The sequence below is a fragment of the Heterodontus francisci genome, chromosome 23 (assembly GCF_036365525.1).
Source record: "Heterodontus francisci isolate sHetFra1 chromosome 23, sHetFra1.hap1, whole genome shotgun sequence".
Classification (NCBI taxonomy): Eukaryota; Metazoa; Chordata; class Chondrichthyes; order Heterodontiformes; family Heterodontidae; genus Heterodontus; species Heterodontus francisci.
Genome location: NC_090393.1, coordinates 60593173 through 60611740, shown reverse-complemented (window position 1 = coordinate 60611740; position 18568 = coordinate 60593173). Strand labels below are relative to the sequence as shown.

The 18568-nt window shown below is 42.6% G+C and overlaps 1 protein-coding gene across 9 annotated transcripts in view; it reads right to left on the bottom strand.

The window, feature by feature from the left end:
• Positions 1-338: 338 nt before the first annotated feature.
• The window catches only part of LOC137382858 (uncharacterized), an 80019-nt gene continuing 61789 nt past the window's right edge, over positions 339-18568 (bottom strand). For all 9 annotated transcript variants that reach the window (XM_068055379.1, XM_068055378.1, XM_068055385.1 and 6 more), the window contains 5 exons: positions 15993-16079; positions 14947-15118; positions 10664-10797; positions 10487-10558; positions 339-5213 (listed from right to left, as the gene is read on the bottom strand). In XM_068055379.1, coding sequence (XP_067911480.1) covers positions 4961-5213; positions 10487-10558; positions 10664-10797; positions 14947-15118; positions 15993-16079 — 718 coding nt within the window. In that variant the 3' untranslated portion in view covers positions 339-4960. The remainder of the gene's footprint in view (positions 5214-10486; positions 10559-10663; positions 10798-14946; positions 15119-15992; positions 16080-18568) is intronic.

Below are 18568 nucleotides of genomic sequence, written 5' to 3'. Positions count from 1 at the left end.
ACCCCGATAACAGCACAGCTTCCCATCAATCCAATTTTCCCATCGCGTGCCAACTTGCTGAAAATTGAGGTCACCATGCAGCGAGGTGATTGTGAGGAAGCCATGAGATCTCAACACACCAATGCACTCAACTAGCACTTCAGAGAAAGGGATGTAGCTCAATGGGAGAGGCTGTGCATTGAGCAGAGCTTTTTCAAGACAGTTACTGGGTGGGAGAGTGCAGGTTGGTAAAAAGAATAGACTCAAATAGCTTGATTTGCCCCTCCTTCAAAGGTTCACTCACTCAAGCCAAACTATTGCCTAGTAACCTCTGACTTTCACATCAACAAGGCAACCAATAAAAAACAGATTTTATTAGTATCATTGAAAATATACAGAGACAACTCTCAAACAGAACACGATTAATATAAGATCTACATATAGGGCACATTAATCACTCGGGTACTCAAAAGGTACCAGTTAATTACATTTACAATAAAGCGGTATAATGGATTAGAAGCTGGTCAAGTGCAAGACATTCTGATCAATGAGACCAATCCAACCCAGTAACCAGCACTATCCTCGAGGTATAATCTCCCTGGTGTCAGACCAAAGGTTGGAACCTCCAAAAACAGCATTAAAAAGGCAGCCAAAAGAGTTGGAATATCCAGCCTCTCTCTCACTAGCAGATATACACATGCATGCAAGTGGAAAGTTCCCAAATTACTTTAATGGGTAACTGTCAGCTACATCACTGACTTGGTCCCGGCCTGTGCCGAGTTAGCCGATTTTAACTAGGGCTGCATTGAAGATTTCACATTCGCCCCAAGTTTCCCTGGGCTGGGAATCAAAAGTATTAGAAAACAAAAAAGTCAGCTGGCGTTAGGCAGGATTGGCTGCAATTCACCCCCTCCTCCTCCAGTTGAATAACCGGCTGTAACTGATTGCCTGGATGAGGTAGCGCGGAGACCATCTCTCCTCTAAGGGACACTTCTGGCAACTATTCAACACCCACAGGACTGCATTTCAGACTCCAGAACTGAGAAGGGCACGAAGAGGTCAGAATGCAAAGTTGCTCCCGACAAACTACACAGCAAGGTGTGAATGATACGCAGTACAATTCCCTAGAGATTTCAGTTCCAGTTAAAAAAAAGAATCGTCTGGTGACAAGGCAGCAAGTTATTTCAAAACCTGGTACCCGTAGGTACTGTAAAGATTATAGCACAGTTCCTCCAGGGCTACAGGAGACACTGGATAGACAGAATAGTCTTTCAGGGACACATGTGAAACAATGCAGCTGCTTCCACCCTCATTTCTTACACATTAAATAAGAAAGGTTGCTAAGTGAAACCTATTTGAAACAAAGATCAGATTCACATTGTATTTTTCAAAAACCGCTAGCGATTATAACTTTTTAAAAAAAGAGTGCATATAATACACACTTCAGGATCACCAAATGTTGGTGCTATCTTATCAGGACAAAAATAAACGTTCAAGTAACTACGGATTTAATAAAAGTTTGAGGTTTAGTATGTGGCTTATTTTTGTTCCCAGGAGCTGTTGATTGAGGTGGAAATTTTTTAGTCTGAGTTGAAATACATATATACTGAAATAAAACAAGTGAAGTTAAACAGTTAGTGTTGATGTGCTGTAAAAGTACCATTACCAATCCATTTGAAAACACCAAACTTGTGTTATGTGGACTGGTAGATGATAAAGATTTCTGTTTTAACAGGGTGATTGGATGGGTGAACAGAACATTTCCACCACAACATGCATGCATCAATCTGTAAATGATTAAACACCATTAAATAAACATGCTCCCACTCTCCTCAATCCAGGCATTAGCCAGCTCAGGCTGTTGTGTTGAAAGAGGGGAAAGGAGGAGGAAAGTCTTGCCGACGTGATACCTCACACCTCCTGTGTCTACTAGATGCCAATGACCTGCCACCTGCCCACATCAACAAATACAAGTCAAAGGGGAAAAAATTAAAGTGACAAGTTAAACAAAAAGGCATCCTGTGGTATCTATGCCACTTCCAAACAACTACAGTCAGCTTGGGTGCACAAGAATCCCTCCAATTCCATATGAATTACACCCAGTCCCCATGAATACCATTCACTCCTCCCAAAGGAAAATTGCCCCAGATGGATTTTATAACTGGAGCAATAGAGAGGAAAGACTCCATAGTTTGGGAACTGGACTCTACCCTGTGTAATAATCAGAGAATTGGGATGAGGGAAGGGATGCTCTCCCAGGATAAGGAAGCACAAGAACTTAAAAACTAAAAGTACATGTGCATCGATGTGAACTGGGGCAGAATCTAGGTCACTCCAGAGACTTGAGCACATAATCCAATCTGACACTCCAGTCAGTACCAATGTTCCTGCTAGTTACGCTTTGCTGCGCGCAGCTGGCTTGTTGCAGGACAGCAGAGTCCCTTTTAACGACTGCCACGTGATTGCACACAACTAACATTCCCTTTAAGATGCACAGTCTGTTTGTTCCCTGTGCGGCATGTTCTGGATTGCTGTGCGGCCAGGCACCCGTGCAGCTTCGAGTGAACATTGGTCAGTACTGAGGGAGTGCTGCAGCATCAGACATGCCATCTTCTGGATGAGATGTTAAACCAAGACCCTGTCTGCCCTCTCAGGTAGACATAAAGGATCTCATGGCGCTATAAGAACAGGAGTTCTCATGTTGTCCTTGCCCACTAAAACAGACAATCTGGTCATTTCTCATTTGCTGTTTGTGGGATCTCGGTGTGCGCAAATTGGTTGCCACCTTTCCTACAGCAGTAACTATGCATCACAAAATAAGTTAATTGGCTTTGAAGCGCTTAAGGACGTCCTGAGAATGTGAAAGGTGCTATATAAATACAAGTTGTTTAAACTGTGCACAATCCCCAATAATGGGAAGAGCTGCACACTGACTGCTGCTCTCCCAGTTATAATCTAACAGGAGAAATTGAGTTTCACAAATACCCCTCCAAAAAGAAACACTTGCCTTGTGCACCTCGAGCTCCCACAAGATAGATACAGCCGAGGAAGGCAATTTGGCCCATTCTAGCTTACGCAAAAAGGACCCTACAGTCCCATTACAGCAGTCAGCTGTTAAACAACTGCAGGAGTTTTTTCTTTGGCCCACCCCAAATCTGGAAATCTATTCAATGCATTAACCACTTTCCTCTGAACTTCCTGAAATCAGTCTGAAGCATTTCTTAGACCAACCTTACTAACAACTAAATTGACTGAAACCACTTGTACAGACCAGAGCTGACGGTCACACTCCGACTGTGTCCCTTTATTTGTTTTTTTTAGGTGTGTTTTTGTTTCATGCAGGAAAGACATAGAAAGGAGTTTATTTATTATAGTACCTTCAGGACTTCCCAAAGCACTTGGCAACCAATTAAGTACTTCTGAAGTGTCACCACTGTTGTAATATAGAAAATGCAGCAGCCAGATAATTTGTGGGTTGAGGGATAAATATTGGCCAGGACACCTGGAGAACTCACCAGCTTTTCTTCAGATTAGCTCAGTGGAATCTTTCATATCCATCTGCGAGACAAGACGGTGCCTCAGTTTAACATCTTACTTGTAAAACAGCATTTTTGACAGTGAAGCATTCAGTCAGTACCGCCCTGAAATGCCAGACTGGATTATGCGCTCAAGTTTATGAAGTGGGCCTTGAACCCATAACCTTGTGACTCAGAGGAGAGAGTGCTACCACTGAGTCACAGCAGAAATTAAAGACAAATCTTAAAACCTTTTAGTGAGCATTCGGGCTTCTGCCCTGTAAGAAATAAGGTGCACTATTTATACGGTACTGCTCCCGTTTCACCCTGCATGCTGGGTTACATACTGTAGCTTGCACTACTCAGATCTACATACAACACACACACACACGCCCCTAAATTCAAGAATGTCTGATCTTAATCTGGTTAAGATGGAGCAGATAATGCCAGTTACTGCCAATATGATCCAGCGTCTGACTATCAAAAACATTACCAAAATCTAGCATCAACTAGTTAAATCTGCAGTAATCATAAATCCAATTCACATGACCGCTGTAAATTAAGCACTCTGCCAGTGTAAAACTAAAAAAAAAAGAAATCAATATGGACCAAAAGCACATACAGGTACCTCCTCGAGCAATGCAAATCTTCCATGGTTAAAACTTAGGCCATCGTTACTGGAAAAGGACATAAGTTGTCAGTTTAAAGTTGCGCTACCCTCTACTTCCCAATGTCAGTAGTACCTGTACTCAATTTAGGAGCCGACAACCACAGCCAGAAGTATGTTTCAGTATTTACTTTGGAATATTTATTTTTAGCACTTTAGGCTATATATATATATATATATATATATATATATAAATAAGTCAGCATCCACCCCATCAAACTGATCTCAACCAGAAAACACACAAGGTTAGTCCTGCACCGATCAGTTAATCCAGCCCAAACCACTGAAATTTACTGCTGGATCTGCAATCTTGTAAACATTAAAAGATGTTTTCTGCATTATGTTCAAGCTACTCCTTCCCCAGTGTGAAGGTTTAAACCAGAAATTGGTTTACAGTTAATCAATAATTTGTAGAAATTGGGAGCAGCAGCTTCATTCAATGGCAAGCTTGCAAGGTGGATTTTCTCTGATGAATCCTCTTCCATTCAGTTCTGAATCTCTCTCTATAAATGACCTTTCAATTAAGTGTTCCTTTCTCCATCACTGCTCACACACAGTAACAGTGGAGCAAAGATGTTTAAAAGACCTGCTCTCCATTTTGCTTTTGCATGCAGCGACCTTCAAGCTTCGCACCATTCTCTTCCCAAGCAACCAGAAAACGAGGCAAACACCCAGTAAACCACCACCACCCCCTCCCCCCCACCATTTCCTGCATGTAGTGTAAACAGACCTGGGCACTCTAATGGCAAGCTGAAGTCTAGTACAACTGATTACATTTGTCAATTGTTTAACTGGAACTTTAGTCCTCTCCGGCCAGGAACGTCTCCAGTTCAGTTAGTTTTTGGACGAGCAGTGAATCGATCTCCCCTTCGCGTGTAGTCGCCTTCCTGCCTCGCGTACGGCTCTGAACCTTCACCCCAGCGTGTGCTCGCCGCTTGCGGGGAAGAGTGTAGTCTTGAAATTCTAATAGGCGCTTGCGTTTCTGGAGGCTGGTGCAGACAAAGGAGCCCTTCTTCAAAATAGGCTCTTCAAAAATAGTCTCCAGATATTTACTGTCGAGGGGAGAAAAAAAATTAATTACACAAAGAAATATTTGAACGCAAGCAGAGTCAAATAATTAGCATGCATTACAGGTTGCAGTCCTGCCCCTGCTTCTAGTAACTAATATACACAGCCAACAGTGCAGTGTAATCTCTATAGATTGCAGGTTGAATGACAAAGCCATGGATATTTCTGGTTACTCGACCTTCCCTGATGGTTTGGGACAACTCATTCAGGTGACTAGAGCAAGCTGCACATTTGTGACCTTGAACCATTACCTACCAAAAAGAAAAACGACAGCCAACTCAGTTGCATTGCAGCTCCCACCTCATTGAACACAAGGTATGACACATCACACTCTTGCTTACTGTGCCAAGTGGCCTCCTTGTCTTTAGAATCCATAGAATCACAAAGTTTACGGCACAGAAAGAGGCCATTTGACCCATCGTGTCTGCACTGGCTTTGGTAGGTGGAGGACTATAAACCCACTTCAGACTTAGACTCAGCCTATTAATTGAGAATTTTTTAATACTATTATCCAGGTAAACGAAAAGCACACACAGTATATTTACATCGTTTAAGTACTTTACCATCCTTTTGTGAAATGTTTAAGGCATTTCACAAAGTTCCAAGGTCCTCGCTAACAGAAATGGAGACCAAATCACTGAGCCACTGGAGGGAGGTTCAGAGCTGTGACTGAGGGTTGGTCAAATACAGGGCTTTTTGAAAAGATTTTTTTTTTTTAAAAGTAGAGGTGTGGGAGCAGAATGGCTAAAAGAAGATTTAAGGGAGGAGACACGAGGCTGGAGGCCGTTTTGGATACAGGGTGGGGCAAAACAGTAGAGGGATCTGAAACAAGGACTTTAATTTTAATGCACAGAAGCCAATGTAGTCAGCAAGAACCTAGGTACAGAGTAAACGTGACTTGGTACGGGATAGGAAATGGGCTGCTGTGCTTTGGTTAAATTGGAGTTGAGAGAGAATAGAAGGCTAGCAAGCACAATAACGTAGGAACAATTGAATCGAGAGGTAACTTGATCACAGACAAGGGTTTCAGTGATGGACGGAGGGGCTGAAAGGGGTGAAGGTGGAACATGTAGAAGGCTGCAGTAAGTGGTCTTACCGATAGACAGGGTATGGGGTTTTTCCCCAAGATTGAACACAACACCTGAACTACAACAGGTTTAGCTCAGCCAAAGAGTGTGGCCGGGAAAAGGCAGTGGAATCACAGTTAATGGCAGAGACTGATAACAGTAGCTTTAATCTTCCAGATCTTCCCCGGTGCCAACTCTGGATGGCCCAGTAACCGGTCTTTTCCCCCCCTCTTCACAACACAATCCTAGAAGTTCTGGTAAGTTTTTCTCAAGTTCAATTTAGATTAAGAGGCAGACTTTGACATAGAACTTCCAAACTTCAAGTTAGTTAAATTGCCTCGTTAAACAAACAGTCAGCTGCCTGGCAGTGCCAGTTACCCGTCAATCAGCTGAAAGTATTTGGTTCAATGGGTGTTAATTACTGTAGCAGCTAGCTAGTGACTCAGCAGAGGCTCTATAAAGGCAGTCAGGTTTTCAAGCTGCACGGAGTGAGGGACGCACAGAGTGGAGACTTCGCCAGAGTGAGATGTAGTCAGAGTGTGAAGATGGGAATTTGGTGCAGGGAGGGACGTAACCATAAAGGAGGTTAGTGATTAGTTGGTGAATGTTTTCTCTTTTTTTTTCCCTCTTATCTAAACTAAGGAATTTTAAGTGGGCTTAATGTAACATTATTTGGAATAAGAAGAATCTTCTGAGACTCAGGTAATTTATTAGTAAGGTTTGATGAGTAGTAGTAATAAGGTTCAGCAGCAGTAGTAAAGCTCATTAGGAGTGGGGCTTATTAATTATAAATCAAATGGTTAATTAAAACACAATAAAGACAGTAGTGCAGGTGATGTGTTGTGGCTGCAGTACGTGGGAGCTGGTGGATGCCAGTGTGATCTATGGCAAACACGTCTGTAATATTTATTTATTTAGAGATACATCACTGAAACAGGCCCTTCGGCCCACCGAGTCTGTGCCGACCAACAACCACCCATTTATACTAATCCTACATTAATCCCATATTCCGTACCATTCTCCTACCATCTACCTACATTAGGGACAATTTACAATGGCCAATTTACCTCTCAACCCGCAAGTCTTTGGCATGTGGGAGGAAACCGGAGCACCCGGAGGAAACCCACACGGCCACAGGGAGAACTTGCAAACTCCACACAGCCGTACCCAGAACTGAACCCGGGTCGCTGGAGCTGTGAGGATGAGGTGCTAACCGGTACTCGCAGCTCGAGGAACTCAGCTCAGAGTCAATGCCAAGATTGAGGACACTTGCTCAGGGCTGGAGAGGAACTTGCAGTGGAAGGGGGAGGATCTAGTTGTTGTGAGCCACATGGGTACCAATGACATAGACAGGACAAGGAAAGAGGTCCTGCATAGAAAGTATGAGCAGCTAAGAGCTAAATTAGAAAGCAGAACTCAAAAAGGTAATAATCTCTGGGTTATTACCTGAGCCACAAGCAAACTGAAGTAGGATAAATAAGATTAGAGTTAAATGCATGGCTCAAAGATTGGTGTGGATGAAATGGGTTTTGATTCATGGGGCACTGGCACCAGTACTGGGGAAAGTAGGAGCTGCACCATTGGGACAGTCTTCACTTGAACCATGCTGGGACCAGTGTTCTGGTGAGTCATAAAGCTAAGGCGGTAGAGAGGGCTTTGAACTAAACAGCAGGAGTGAGAGATCAAGTGGGGGAAGATGTGATAATTTAGAAAGAGAAAAGGCAAGAGAACAAGGTAGCAATAAGGGAATTGAGAATCTGAGTGTAGCAGGAAGGGAAGATTGGGGAGAAGTAAAACTGGTAACAGGAAGTAGAAAAGTAGTAAGCAAAATCAGAAGACAGATGAACCGAAAGCAAGCATCAAATAGGATCAGAATGCAGAATAATATTAAAGACAAAGTTAAGGGCACGCTATCTGAATGTATATAGCATTTGCAACAAGGGAGATGATTTGAAGGCACAAATAGAGGTAAATGGGTATGATTTAACTGCCATTAGAAACATGGTTACAGGGTGACCAAGACTGGGAACTGAACATTCAAGGATATTTGTCATTTAGTATGGATAGGCAAAAAGGAAAATGAGGTGGAATAGTGCTCTTAAGGGATGAGATCAGTACGTTAGAGAGAGGGGGGATCTTAGATCAAAGGATCAAGATGTAGAATCAATTTGGGTGGAGCTAAGAAATAGCAAGTGGCAGCAAACATTGGTGGGAACTGTTTACAGGACAACCAGTAGTAGTAATGTTGGGCACTATATAAATCTGGAAATTAGAGATGTATGTAACATGGGTAATACAGTAATAATGGGTGACTTCAATTTACATATAGACTGGATAAACCTAATCAGCACTAATGCTGTGGAGGAGGAATTCCTGGAGCATATACAAGATGGGTTTCTAGGGTAGTACGTTGAAGAACCAACTAGGGATTGGGCTATTTTAGAGTTAGTATTATGTAATGAGAAAGGGCTAATTAATAACCTTGCTGTAAAGGAACCTTTGGGAAATTATGACCATAATATGATAGAATTTCCCATTAAGTTTGAAAGTGATATAGTTCATTCTGAAACTAGGATCTTAAATCTGAGCAAAGGAAACTATGAAGGTATGAGGGCAAGTTGGCTATGGTGGATTTGACAGTATACAGGCAATGGCTAGTATTAAAAGTAGTATTACATGGTCTATAACAAATATAGATTCCCCTAAGACACAAAATCCCAAAAGATGAATCAACCATGGCTAACAAAAGTTAAAGATCGCATTAAATCAAAGGAAGTGGTTATAAGGATGCCAGAAAAAGTGGTAAGCCTGAGGATTGAGAGCAATTTAGAATCCAGCAAAGGATGACCAAGAAACTGATAAAGAAAGGGAAAAGAGAATATGAATGCAAGCTAGTGAGAAACAAAGGAGGACTGTAAGTTATAGGCATGTACAGAAGCAAAGATTAGCCACGTCAAATGTGGGTCCATTACAGGCAGAGACAGGAGAATTTAGAATGGAGAATAGCGAAGAAACTAAACAATTACTTTGTGTCTGTCTTCAGAAGATACAGAAAATCTCCCAGAAATACTAGGGAACCAAGGGACTTGTGAAAAATGAGAAACTGGAAGAAATTAGTATTAATAAAAAGCTAGGACTCAAAACATTAACTGGATTGAAGGTTGATATATCCCCATGACCAGATGAGCTATATCCTAGAGTGCTGAAGGAGGTGGCTAGAGATAGTGGATGCATTGGCGATTACATTTCTAAGGCGGTACAGTGGTTAGCACTGCAGCCTCACAGCTCCAGCGACCCGGGTTCAGTTCTGGGTACTGCCTGTGTGGAGTTTGCAAGTTCTCCGTGTCTGCGTGAGTTTCCGCCGGGTGCTCCGGTTTCCTCCCACCTCCAAAAGACTTGCAGGTTGACTGGTAAATTGGTCATTGTAAGTTGCCCCTAGTATAGGTAGGTGGTAAGAGAATGGTGGGGATGTGGTAGGGAATATGGGATTAATGTAGGATTAGTATAAATGGGTGGTTGATGGTCGGAACAGACTCGGTGGGCCGAAGGGCCTGTTTCAGTGCTGTATCTCTAAAAATAAAAAATAAATTCTATAGATTCTTGAGGCTCCTGCAGACTGGAAAGAAGCAAATGTAACCCCACTATTTCAGAAAAGAGACCTGTTAGTTTGATGTCAGTAATGGGGAAAATGTTATAATCCATTATAAAGGATGAGATAACTGGACATTTAGAAACTAATAATTTGACTGGACAGAGTTGACACGGATTTATGAAAGGGAAATTATGTTTGACAAACCTGTTGGGAGTTTTTTGAGGATGTTACTTGTAGCATAGATAAAGGAGAACCAGTGGAGGTGCTGTATTTGGATTTTCAGAAGGCTTTTGATAAGGTCCCACACAGGAGGTTAGTAAACAAAATTAGAGCACATGGGATTGGAGGTATTATACTGGTTTGGATAGAGAACTGGTTAACAGACAGAAAACAGTAGGAATAAACAGGTCATTCTCAGGCTGCTACTGGTGGGGTACCTCAAGGATCAGTGCTGGGCTACCCCACCCCAATAAAACTTAGTCAAACTGAAGTAGAGGCGCAAAACACACTGGAACAGCACATTCCAAAACACAACCATTTTTGGGTGTTCAACTTGGATTTTGGTTTGTAAATAAAAATATTTAATCCTGCAACGTACCTGTGTGCAGATGGTGATTTATAATTCTGGTTAGTGTAAATCTCCTCCAAACTAAATTCTTTCTTCTTCAATCTAGAAGTATAGAGGTCTCCAATTAACAGAAAAAAAATCAGCAAATTATCCAGAATATCAAATGCTGTGACATGCTAGCTGCACACAGGGATACATCGTACTAACCTCTTGGGTTTGGGCAGCCCCATGGGGGTGAGATTAGTGTCTTGTTTGGGAGCCCTTTTCCGGATTCGGATTTGGGAGACCTTCCTCAGAGATCCCTTCGATTTGCTGACGGACTTGTCGGGAGGTGCACTTTCCTGAAGAGGAGCCAAGACTGGTTAGTGCCACATCAGTATCAACAGGGCAAGAGATGGGAACAAGAGTCAACCATTCAGGCCCTCGCACTTGTTCCACCATTCAATTCGATCATGGTGATCTGTATCTTAACTCCATCTACCCGCCTTGGTTCTGTAATCCAAGTATCTATCACTCAGCTTTGAAATTTTCAATTGATTCCCCAGCAACTTTTTTTTTGGTGGGGGTGGGGGGGGGGGGGGGGAGGGGAAAAGAGACAGGGGGAGAGTTCCAGATTTCCACTACCCTTTGTGTGAAGGGCTTCCTGACATCACCTGAGTGGACTAGTTCTAAATTTTAACGTTATGCCCAATTGACTCTGCCATCAGAGGAAATAGTTTCCATCTACCCCATCAACTCTTTTAATTACTTTAAAACATCTCAATTAGATCACCCATAACCTTCTAATCAATGGAATACAAGCCTCGTCCTGCAACCTGTCTTCTTAATTGAGGCTAAAAGAGTTCAATCTGGTGAGTATGTGCTCCAAGGCATATTATGGAGCATCAGCCAGAACTGATGATGATAATCATAATACGGTTATAGCACAGAAGGTGGCCATTCAGCCTATTGTGTCTGTGCTGCCTCTCTGCAACAGCAACTCACTTAGTCCCAGTCCCCCGTGGCCCTACAGATTTTCTCTTCAGATAATTTTCCAATTCCCTTTTGAAGGCCTCGACTGAATCTGCTTCCACCACACTCTCAGGCAGTGCATTCCAGATCCTAACTACTCGCTACCTAAAAACGTTTTTCCTGATGTCACTGTTGCTTCTTTTGCCAACCACCTTAAATCAGTGTCCTGTGGTTCTTGAACCTTCTGCCAACTGGAACAGTTTTCCCCCCCATTTACTCTATCCAGACAGTTCATGATTTTGAATACCTCTATCAAATATACTCCTAATCATTTTTTCTCCCAGGAGAACAGACCCAGCTTCTCCAATCTATCCACATAACCAAGTTCCTCCTCCCTGGAACCATTCTCATGAATCTTTTCTGCACAGTCTCGAATACCTTAACATCGTTCCTGAAGTATGGTGCCCAGAACTGGTTTCTGCAGCTTTATCTTAAGTTACTTGGTTTTGCACTCTTATAAAGCCCAGGATCGTGTATGCTTTATAAACTGCTTTTCCATCCTGCCCTGCCACCTTCAATCATGTGTACATATACCTACCCCCAGGTACCTCTGCTCCTGCACCCCTTTTAGAATTGTACCCTTTACTTTATATTGCTTCTCATTTTTCCTACCAAAATGAATCACTTCTGTGCATTAAATTTCATCTGTCACGTTTGCCCATTCCACCAGCCTATGTGTTCTTGAAGTTTATCACTATGCTCGTTACAGTTCACAATAGTTCCAAGTTTTGAGTCATCCACAAATTTTGAAATCATGCCCTGTACACCAAAGTCCAGGTCATTAATATACATCAGGAAAAGCAGGGGTCCTAACACTGACCCCTGGGGAACCCCACTGTAAACCTTCCTCCAGTCCAAAAACAACAGTTCACCACTGTGACTCAGCCAATTTTGTATCCATGCTGTTACTGTCCCTTTATTCCATGGGCTCTAACTTTGCCTACAAGCTTGTTATGTGGTCTTTATCAAATGCCTTTGGGAAGTCCATGTACACATCAACTGTATTGCCCTCATCAACTCTCTGTTACCTCATCAAAAAACTCAAGCAAGTTAGTTAAACATGATTGTCCCTTCACAAATCCATGCTGGCTTTCATTTAATTAATGCACGTTTGTCCAAATGACTTCATTTTGTCCCCAGTTATTGTTCCTAAAAGCTTTCCCGCCACCGAGGTTAAACTGACCAGTCTGTAGTTGCTGGGCTTGTCCTTGCACCCTTTTCCTGAACAAGGGTGTAACACTTGCAGTTCTCCAGTCCTCTGGCACCACACCTGTATCTATGGAGGTTTGAAAGATTGTGGCCAGTGCCTCTGCAATTTCCACCCTTACTTTACTCAGTATCCTTGGATGCAACTCATCTGGTCCTGGTGACTTATCAATTTTAAGTACAGCCAGCCTATCAATACCTCCTCTATCAATTTTTAGTCCATCCAGTGTCTCACCTACCTCCTCTTTCACTATGTCTTGGGCAGCATCTTTTCCCTTGGTAATGACAGATGCAAAGTACTCATTGTACCTCAGCTATGCCCTCTGCCTCCATGCATAAAGTGCCATTTAGCTCCCTAATCGGCCCCACTTCTTTTACCATCTTTTTACTATTCATTTACCTATAGAAGACTCCAGATGGGTTCCAACCTAGAACACTGTACTGGTCAGTCCTTTCACTTGTAAAGCAACACTAGGTTCAAGGTCTTGGGAAAATTCCCTTGTACTCATCAGACTTCCAAAGAAATCCTTTAAAACTCTAATTGGAGGCCCAAGCAGCACAGCACAAGATATCACTGTCAAAGAACAGTTTTAACATGGCCCAGATTGTTCAAACACTCTGCAAGGGTACATGTCTACACATTTAATACAGTGTACAATGGGCTTACATGGAGACCAGTCTTCACAGGTTTGAGTGCAGGTCTGTCACTGGTAGGTGCTGTGGTCAATTTGGTTGATACATGTCTGTTATAAGGAACAGGAGCAGGAATAGGCCAAATGGCCCCTTCAGCCTGTGCCACTCAGTAAGATCATGGCTGATAGTCTGCATTAGCTCCATTCTCCTGTCCTAACCCCATATCCCTCGATTCCCATAGTGTCCAAAAATCTATCCATCAGTCTTGCAAATATATTAATTAAACATCTACAGATCTCTGGGGGAGAGAATTCCAAAGATCCTCAGTGGGCAACCCATTATCCAGAGACTGTAACCCCCTATTTCTGGACTTTCCAGCCAAGGGAAACAGCCTCTCAAAATCTAAACTGTCAGGTTCCTCTGAGAATTTTATATGTTTCAACGAGATCACATTCTTCCAAACTCCATTCTACTCAATCTCTTAATGGTCAGCTCCTTAGGTAAGGAGACCAAAACTGTACACAGTACTCCAGGTATGGTCTCAGAAAAGCCCTATATAATTGCAGCAAGACTTCCTTACTCTTGTACTCCAATCCCCTTGCAATAAAGGCTAACATACCATTTGCCCTCTTAATTGCTTGCAGTACCTGCATGTTAACTTGGTGATTTGTGTACAAGGACACCTAAATCCCTCTGAACACCAACATTTACTAGTCTCTCGCCTTTTAAAAATTATTCTGCTTTTCCATTCTTCCTACCAAAGTGAGTAATTTCACACTGCCCCACATTATACTCCACCTGCCATCTTGCCCAATCACTTAACTGGTCAATACCCCTTTGTAGGCTCTTTGCATCCTCCTCACAGCTTATTTTCCCACCTAACTTTGCATCAACAGCAAATTTGGACACATTATACACGATCCCCTCATCTAAATCATTGGTATGAGTTGTAAATAGCTGGGGCCCAAGCAATGATTCTTGCAGCATTTCATTAGTTACATCCTTTACTTTAACCACCGAACTCATCTATTAAGTGTCAACATGATCTCTATATCTTAATTTCTTCACCCAGAGAGTGGTGAATCTGTGGAATTCGCTACCACAGAAAGCAGTTGAGGCCAAAACATTGTATGTTTTCAAGAAGGAGTTAGATATAGCTCTTGGGTCTAAAGGGATCAAAGGGTATGGGGTGAAAGCAGGAACAGGTTACTGAGTTGGATAATCAGCCATGATCATAATGAATGGCGGAGCAGGCTCGAAGGGCCGAATGGCCTACTCCTGCTCCTATTTTCTGTTTCTATTCCATGGATTTGGATCAAAGGCAGCTAAATGGGATTAAAGTACAGATCAGCCATGATTAGACTGAATGGCTGAACCTGCTCCAAGACTTGAATTTACCCATCTTTTGCTTCATATGCCTCGATATCTAACAAAAATTTATCAATCTCAGTCTTAAATTTCAGTTGAACTCCAACAACTACCATGAGTTGTGGGCGGTGAAAAGAAAACAGTTCCACATTTCTACTACCCTTTGTGTGGAAAAAGGCCTTCCTGATTGGCCTAGCTGTAACGCTAAGAATGCACCCCTTTTTGGAACAACAGGAAGAGCTAAACATGTAACTGCCCCCAATTTCACTTGCCTCCTTTTGCTCCGAGTGGAGTTGAGTTTCCACATATGTAATGCTCGGGACGAAGGGTGAAGCAGAGGAGAAGGTGCTGTTAGTAACAGTGCATTCTGGGGATGAGGTAGGCGGGTCTGGTAAAGCGAGATACGGCTCTTTGACGCAGGCAAAATTCAAGTGCTGCAGGTCACTGTGGGGAAAGCACAAAAATTACTATAGCCCCTCCTTTAGAACAAGCCCATCCACCACTGCAAATTCCCAACAAAAAAAAAAAATCACAAATTATTTTGTGTTGTTGGCCAATGGCAAATGTTTTGCTCCTCTCCCTACAAGATGCTGATTCAGGCTGGAGTAAGAGTCTCATGAACACCAGCCCTCCAGTATCTCGTCCAAGTAACCAATCTGCATGCGAGTCTGCAGCAGTGTTACCAGGCTACTAGACCATGGGGGTGGCATTCCAGCCAATTCTAATGTTGAGCTCACCCAGCATTCACATGACTGAGTACTCTCCAGTAGGGAGGCTGGACAGTGATCAGAAGCAAGAACACTCACTGGTCCTCTGTCTGGGCTTCACGGAGACAAGCACATGGGTCACAGCCAAGATCATTCAATTCTCCTGGAACTTAAGCTTGGACCTTCCAGCTCTACTTGACCCAGTACAACCCCAGCCTCACTAGAGGATATTGCTGCAGACGAGCCTACTTCACCTGATGTTTCTGAAACTAAAAGATGAAACTCTCTCCATGTTAGACAATCCAGATTTTATTTTAGGAACAAAGTGGACAAGGTGAGGGCACATTGTGTTCCCAGAGGTTATCATTCAGGGGCAGGAAACCAACTGTTATTTGGAAAGAAAGCCCAAGTTCCATATCAACCAGCTAGAGAATTCAAAATTTAAGAGGGACAAGCTCACCTCCACAGGCAAGGGCTGCTGGAGTGACATTGTATTTTTCTAAATGCACAGTCTGTGGCTGGCAGGGAGAGGGATGAGGAAAGGAATGAGGGAGAGGAAGGTGAGAGACCAGCATTCTATAGTAACCCACATGAGTAACTTTGACACTTACATCGTCTTATTGGTCTGTAGAATGAGCAATGACTTTGCTTCACTCAAATTGGTTCCATTTCCAGTGATGAGATAGGATGGACGGAAACTGGATAAACAAACATATGTTTATTAGCTGTACAACTCTATCCCTAAAAACAATGCAGAGGGGTGAAAAACACTGATGTGAAAGATGTAAGACTTTTTCTAAAGTATCAGCATAGGACACGAGGCTGGGAAACAGCTACAAAAACTACAGAAAGCGATGGGCCAAGACTCAACATCACAAACAGACATCAGAACACAAGGTCTATATTAAGTATTTTAACTTCCCCAGCAGCACATCAGGGGACATTTTGATACCATGACATAAAATCTTACATAAAGAATGCTACACGTATCCTCGGGTCAGAGGCATTTACCTCCAAGTTTGAACAGAACCTGCACATTTACTGCACTCTATTTACATATACCATTGAATCTTAAGATAGTACCAATCATTTACTGCACTGACATGGTTTTGAAAACTTTATACACAGGGAATATAATTCAATTCAATAATTAAGAGGACAAATAACAGTGAGAGTGTTCGGGAGGGTGTGTTGCCTACCTGCTGCTACAGTAAACAACTCCTCGAGGCAACTGAACAGTAACTTGAAATGGGACAGGGAACATCCAATTGTTCTGGTCCATATTGGGACCAATGACGGGAAAGAAGAGGGTTCTGTTAACACCGGAGCTAAGAACTAAAATGAAAAGGCAGGAACTCACGGCTGGTAGTCTCGGTTTCACTGCACAAGCAACATCCTAATTGGCATAAAGGTAAACAGATCAGAAAGGCAAATGCACGGCTGAAAGAATGATGCTGGACGGAGGGGTTCCACTTCATGGAACACTGGTACCAGCGTTGAACAGGAGGGAGCTGTACAGCTGGGATGGGCTGCACTTCAGCCAGCAGGAGATCACAGCATACAAGCAATTAGGGAGGCAAATGACATGTTGGCCTTTATTGCAAGGGGATGGAGTATAAGAATAAGGAAGTCTTGCGATAAATTGTACAGGGTTCTGATGAGACCACACCTGGAGTGTTGTGTGCAGATTCAATCTCCATATCTAAGGAAGGATATACTTACCTTGGAGTGCAAGGTTCACTAGATTGTTTCCTGGGATGAGAGGGTTGTGCTATGATGAGAGGCTGAGTAAATTGGGCCTTTACTCTACAGAGTTTAGAAAAATGAGAGGTAATCTCATTGAAACATACAAGATTCTGAAGTGGCTTGACAGGGAAGACAGTGTTTCCCCTGGCTGGGGAAATCTAGAACCCGGGGGTAGGTGGGCACAGTCTCAGCAAAAGGGGTCAATCATTAAGGACTGAGACGAGGGAAATTTCTTCACTCAAAGGGTTGGGAATCTTTGGTATTCACTAGCCCAGAGGGTTGTGGATGCTCATTCATTGAATATATTTAAGGCGGAGACACAGATCTTTTATCTCTCAGGGAATCAAAGGATATGGGGAGCAGAGGCAGAAGATTAGTCATGATCGTATTGAATGCTGGAGCAGGCTTGAGGGACAATACGATCTACTTCTGCTCCTATTTCTTATGTTCTTACAGAAAGGATAAATAGGGCTGTGCATAAAACTTTAAACTAGAAAAACAGGGGTGGGGGTATATCTGGTGGAAATGACAGAAGCCTGAATGTAAAAAAGATCAGACCAGGGTAAGGCATGAGGGTATCAACGGTCAGAGAACAGACAGTTGGAACATTAAACAGGAGGCCATTCAGCCCCTCAAGCCTGTTCCACCATTCAATTAGATCATGGCTGATCTCTATCTCAACTCTACATCCTTTAATACCCATTCTGAACAAAAATACTAATTTGAATTTTTCAGTTGACTCCCAGCCTCAACACTTTGAGGTAAAGATTTTCAGATCTCCTGCATGAAGAAGTGCTTCCCAACATCACCCCTGAACAGCCCAGCTCTAATTTTAAGGTTATAACCAATTATTCTGGATTCCGCCACCTGAGGGAGTAATTTCTCTTATCTATCCCCTCAGCTCATTTAAAGCATCTCAATTTGATCATCCCTTAAATTTTCCACACTCGAGAATACAAGCCTAGTCTATACAACCTTTCCTCATAATTTAAAGCTTTTAGCCTGATATTATTCTGGTGGATCTGCATCCCTGAGATGCCCAGAAGTGAATACAGTACTTCAGATGGGGTCTAACCAGAACTTTATGCAATTGTAGCGTAATTACCAACTTTGAAGTTAATATTAAGCCTTTAAATTATTTTCTGTACTGGTGCACAAGGTTTTAGTGATTTCTGTGCACCCAAAATATCTGTTCCTCAATTCCCAGCTTCTTACCGTTTAGAAAATGCCCTGATCAGTTTCTTCGGTCCAAAGTGGAACACCTCTCACTTCCCCCACATTGAATTCCATCTGCCAGTTTTGCCCACTCACAAACTATTAATGCCCCTTTGCAACTTTCTGGTTTCATCTGCACTACTTACTACTCTTAAGTGTTGTCATATACGACTTTCTATTTCTTCAAAGAGAGCTGAGACCTTTAGTACAGACCCCTGGGGACACC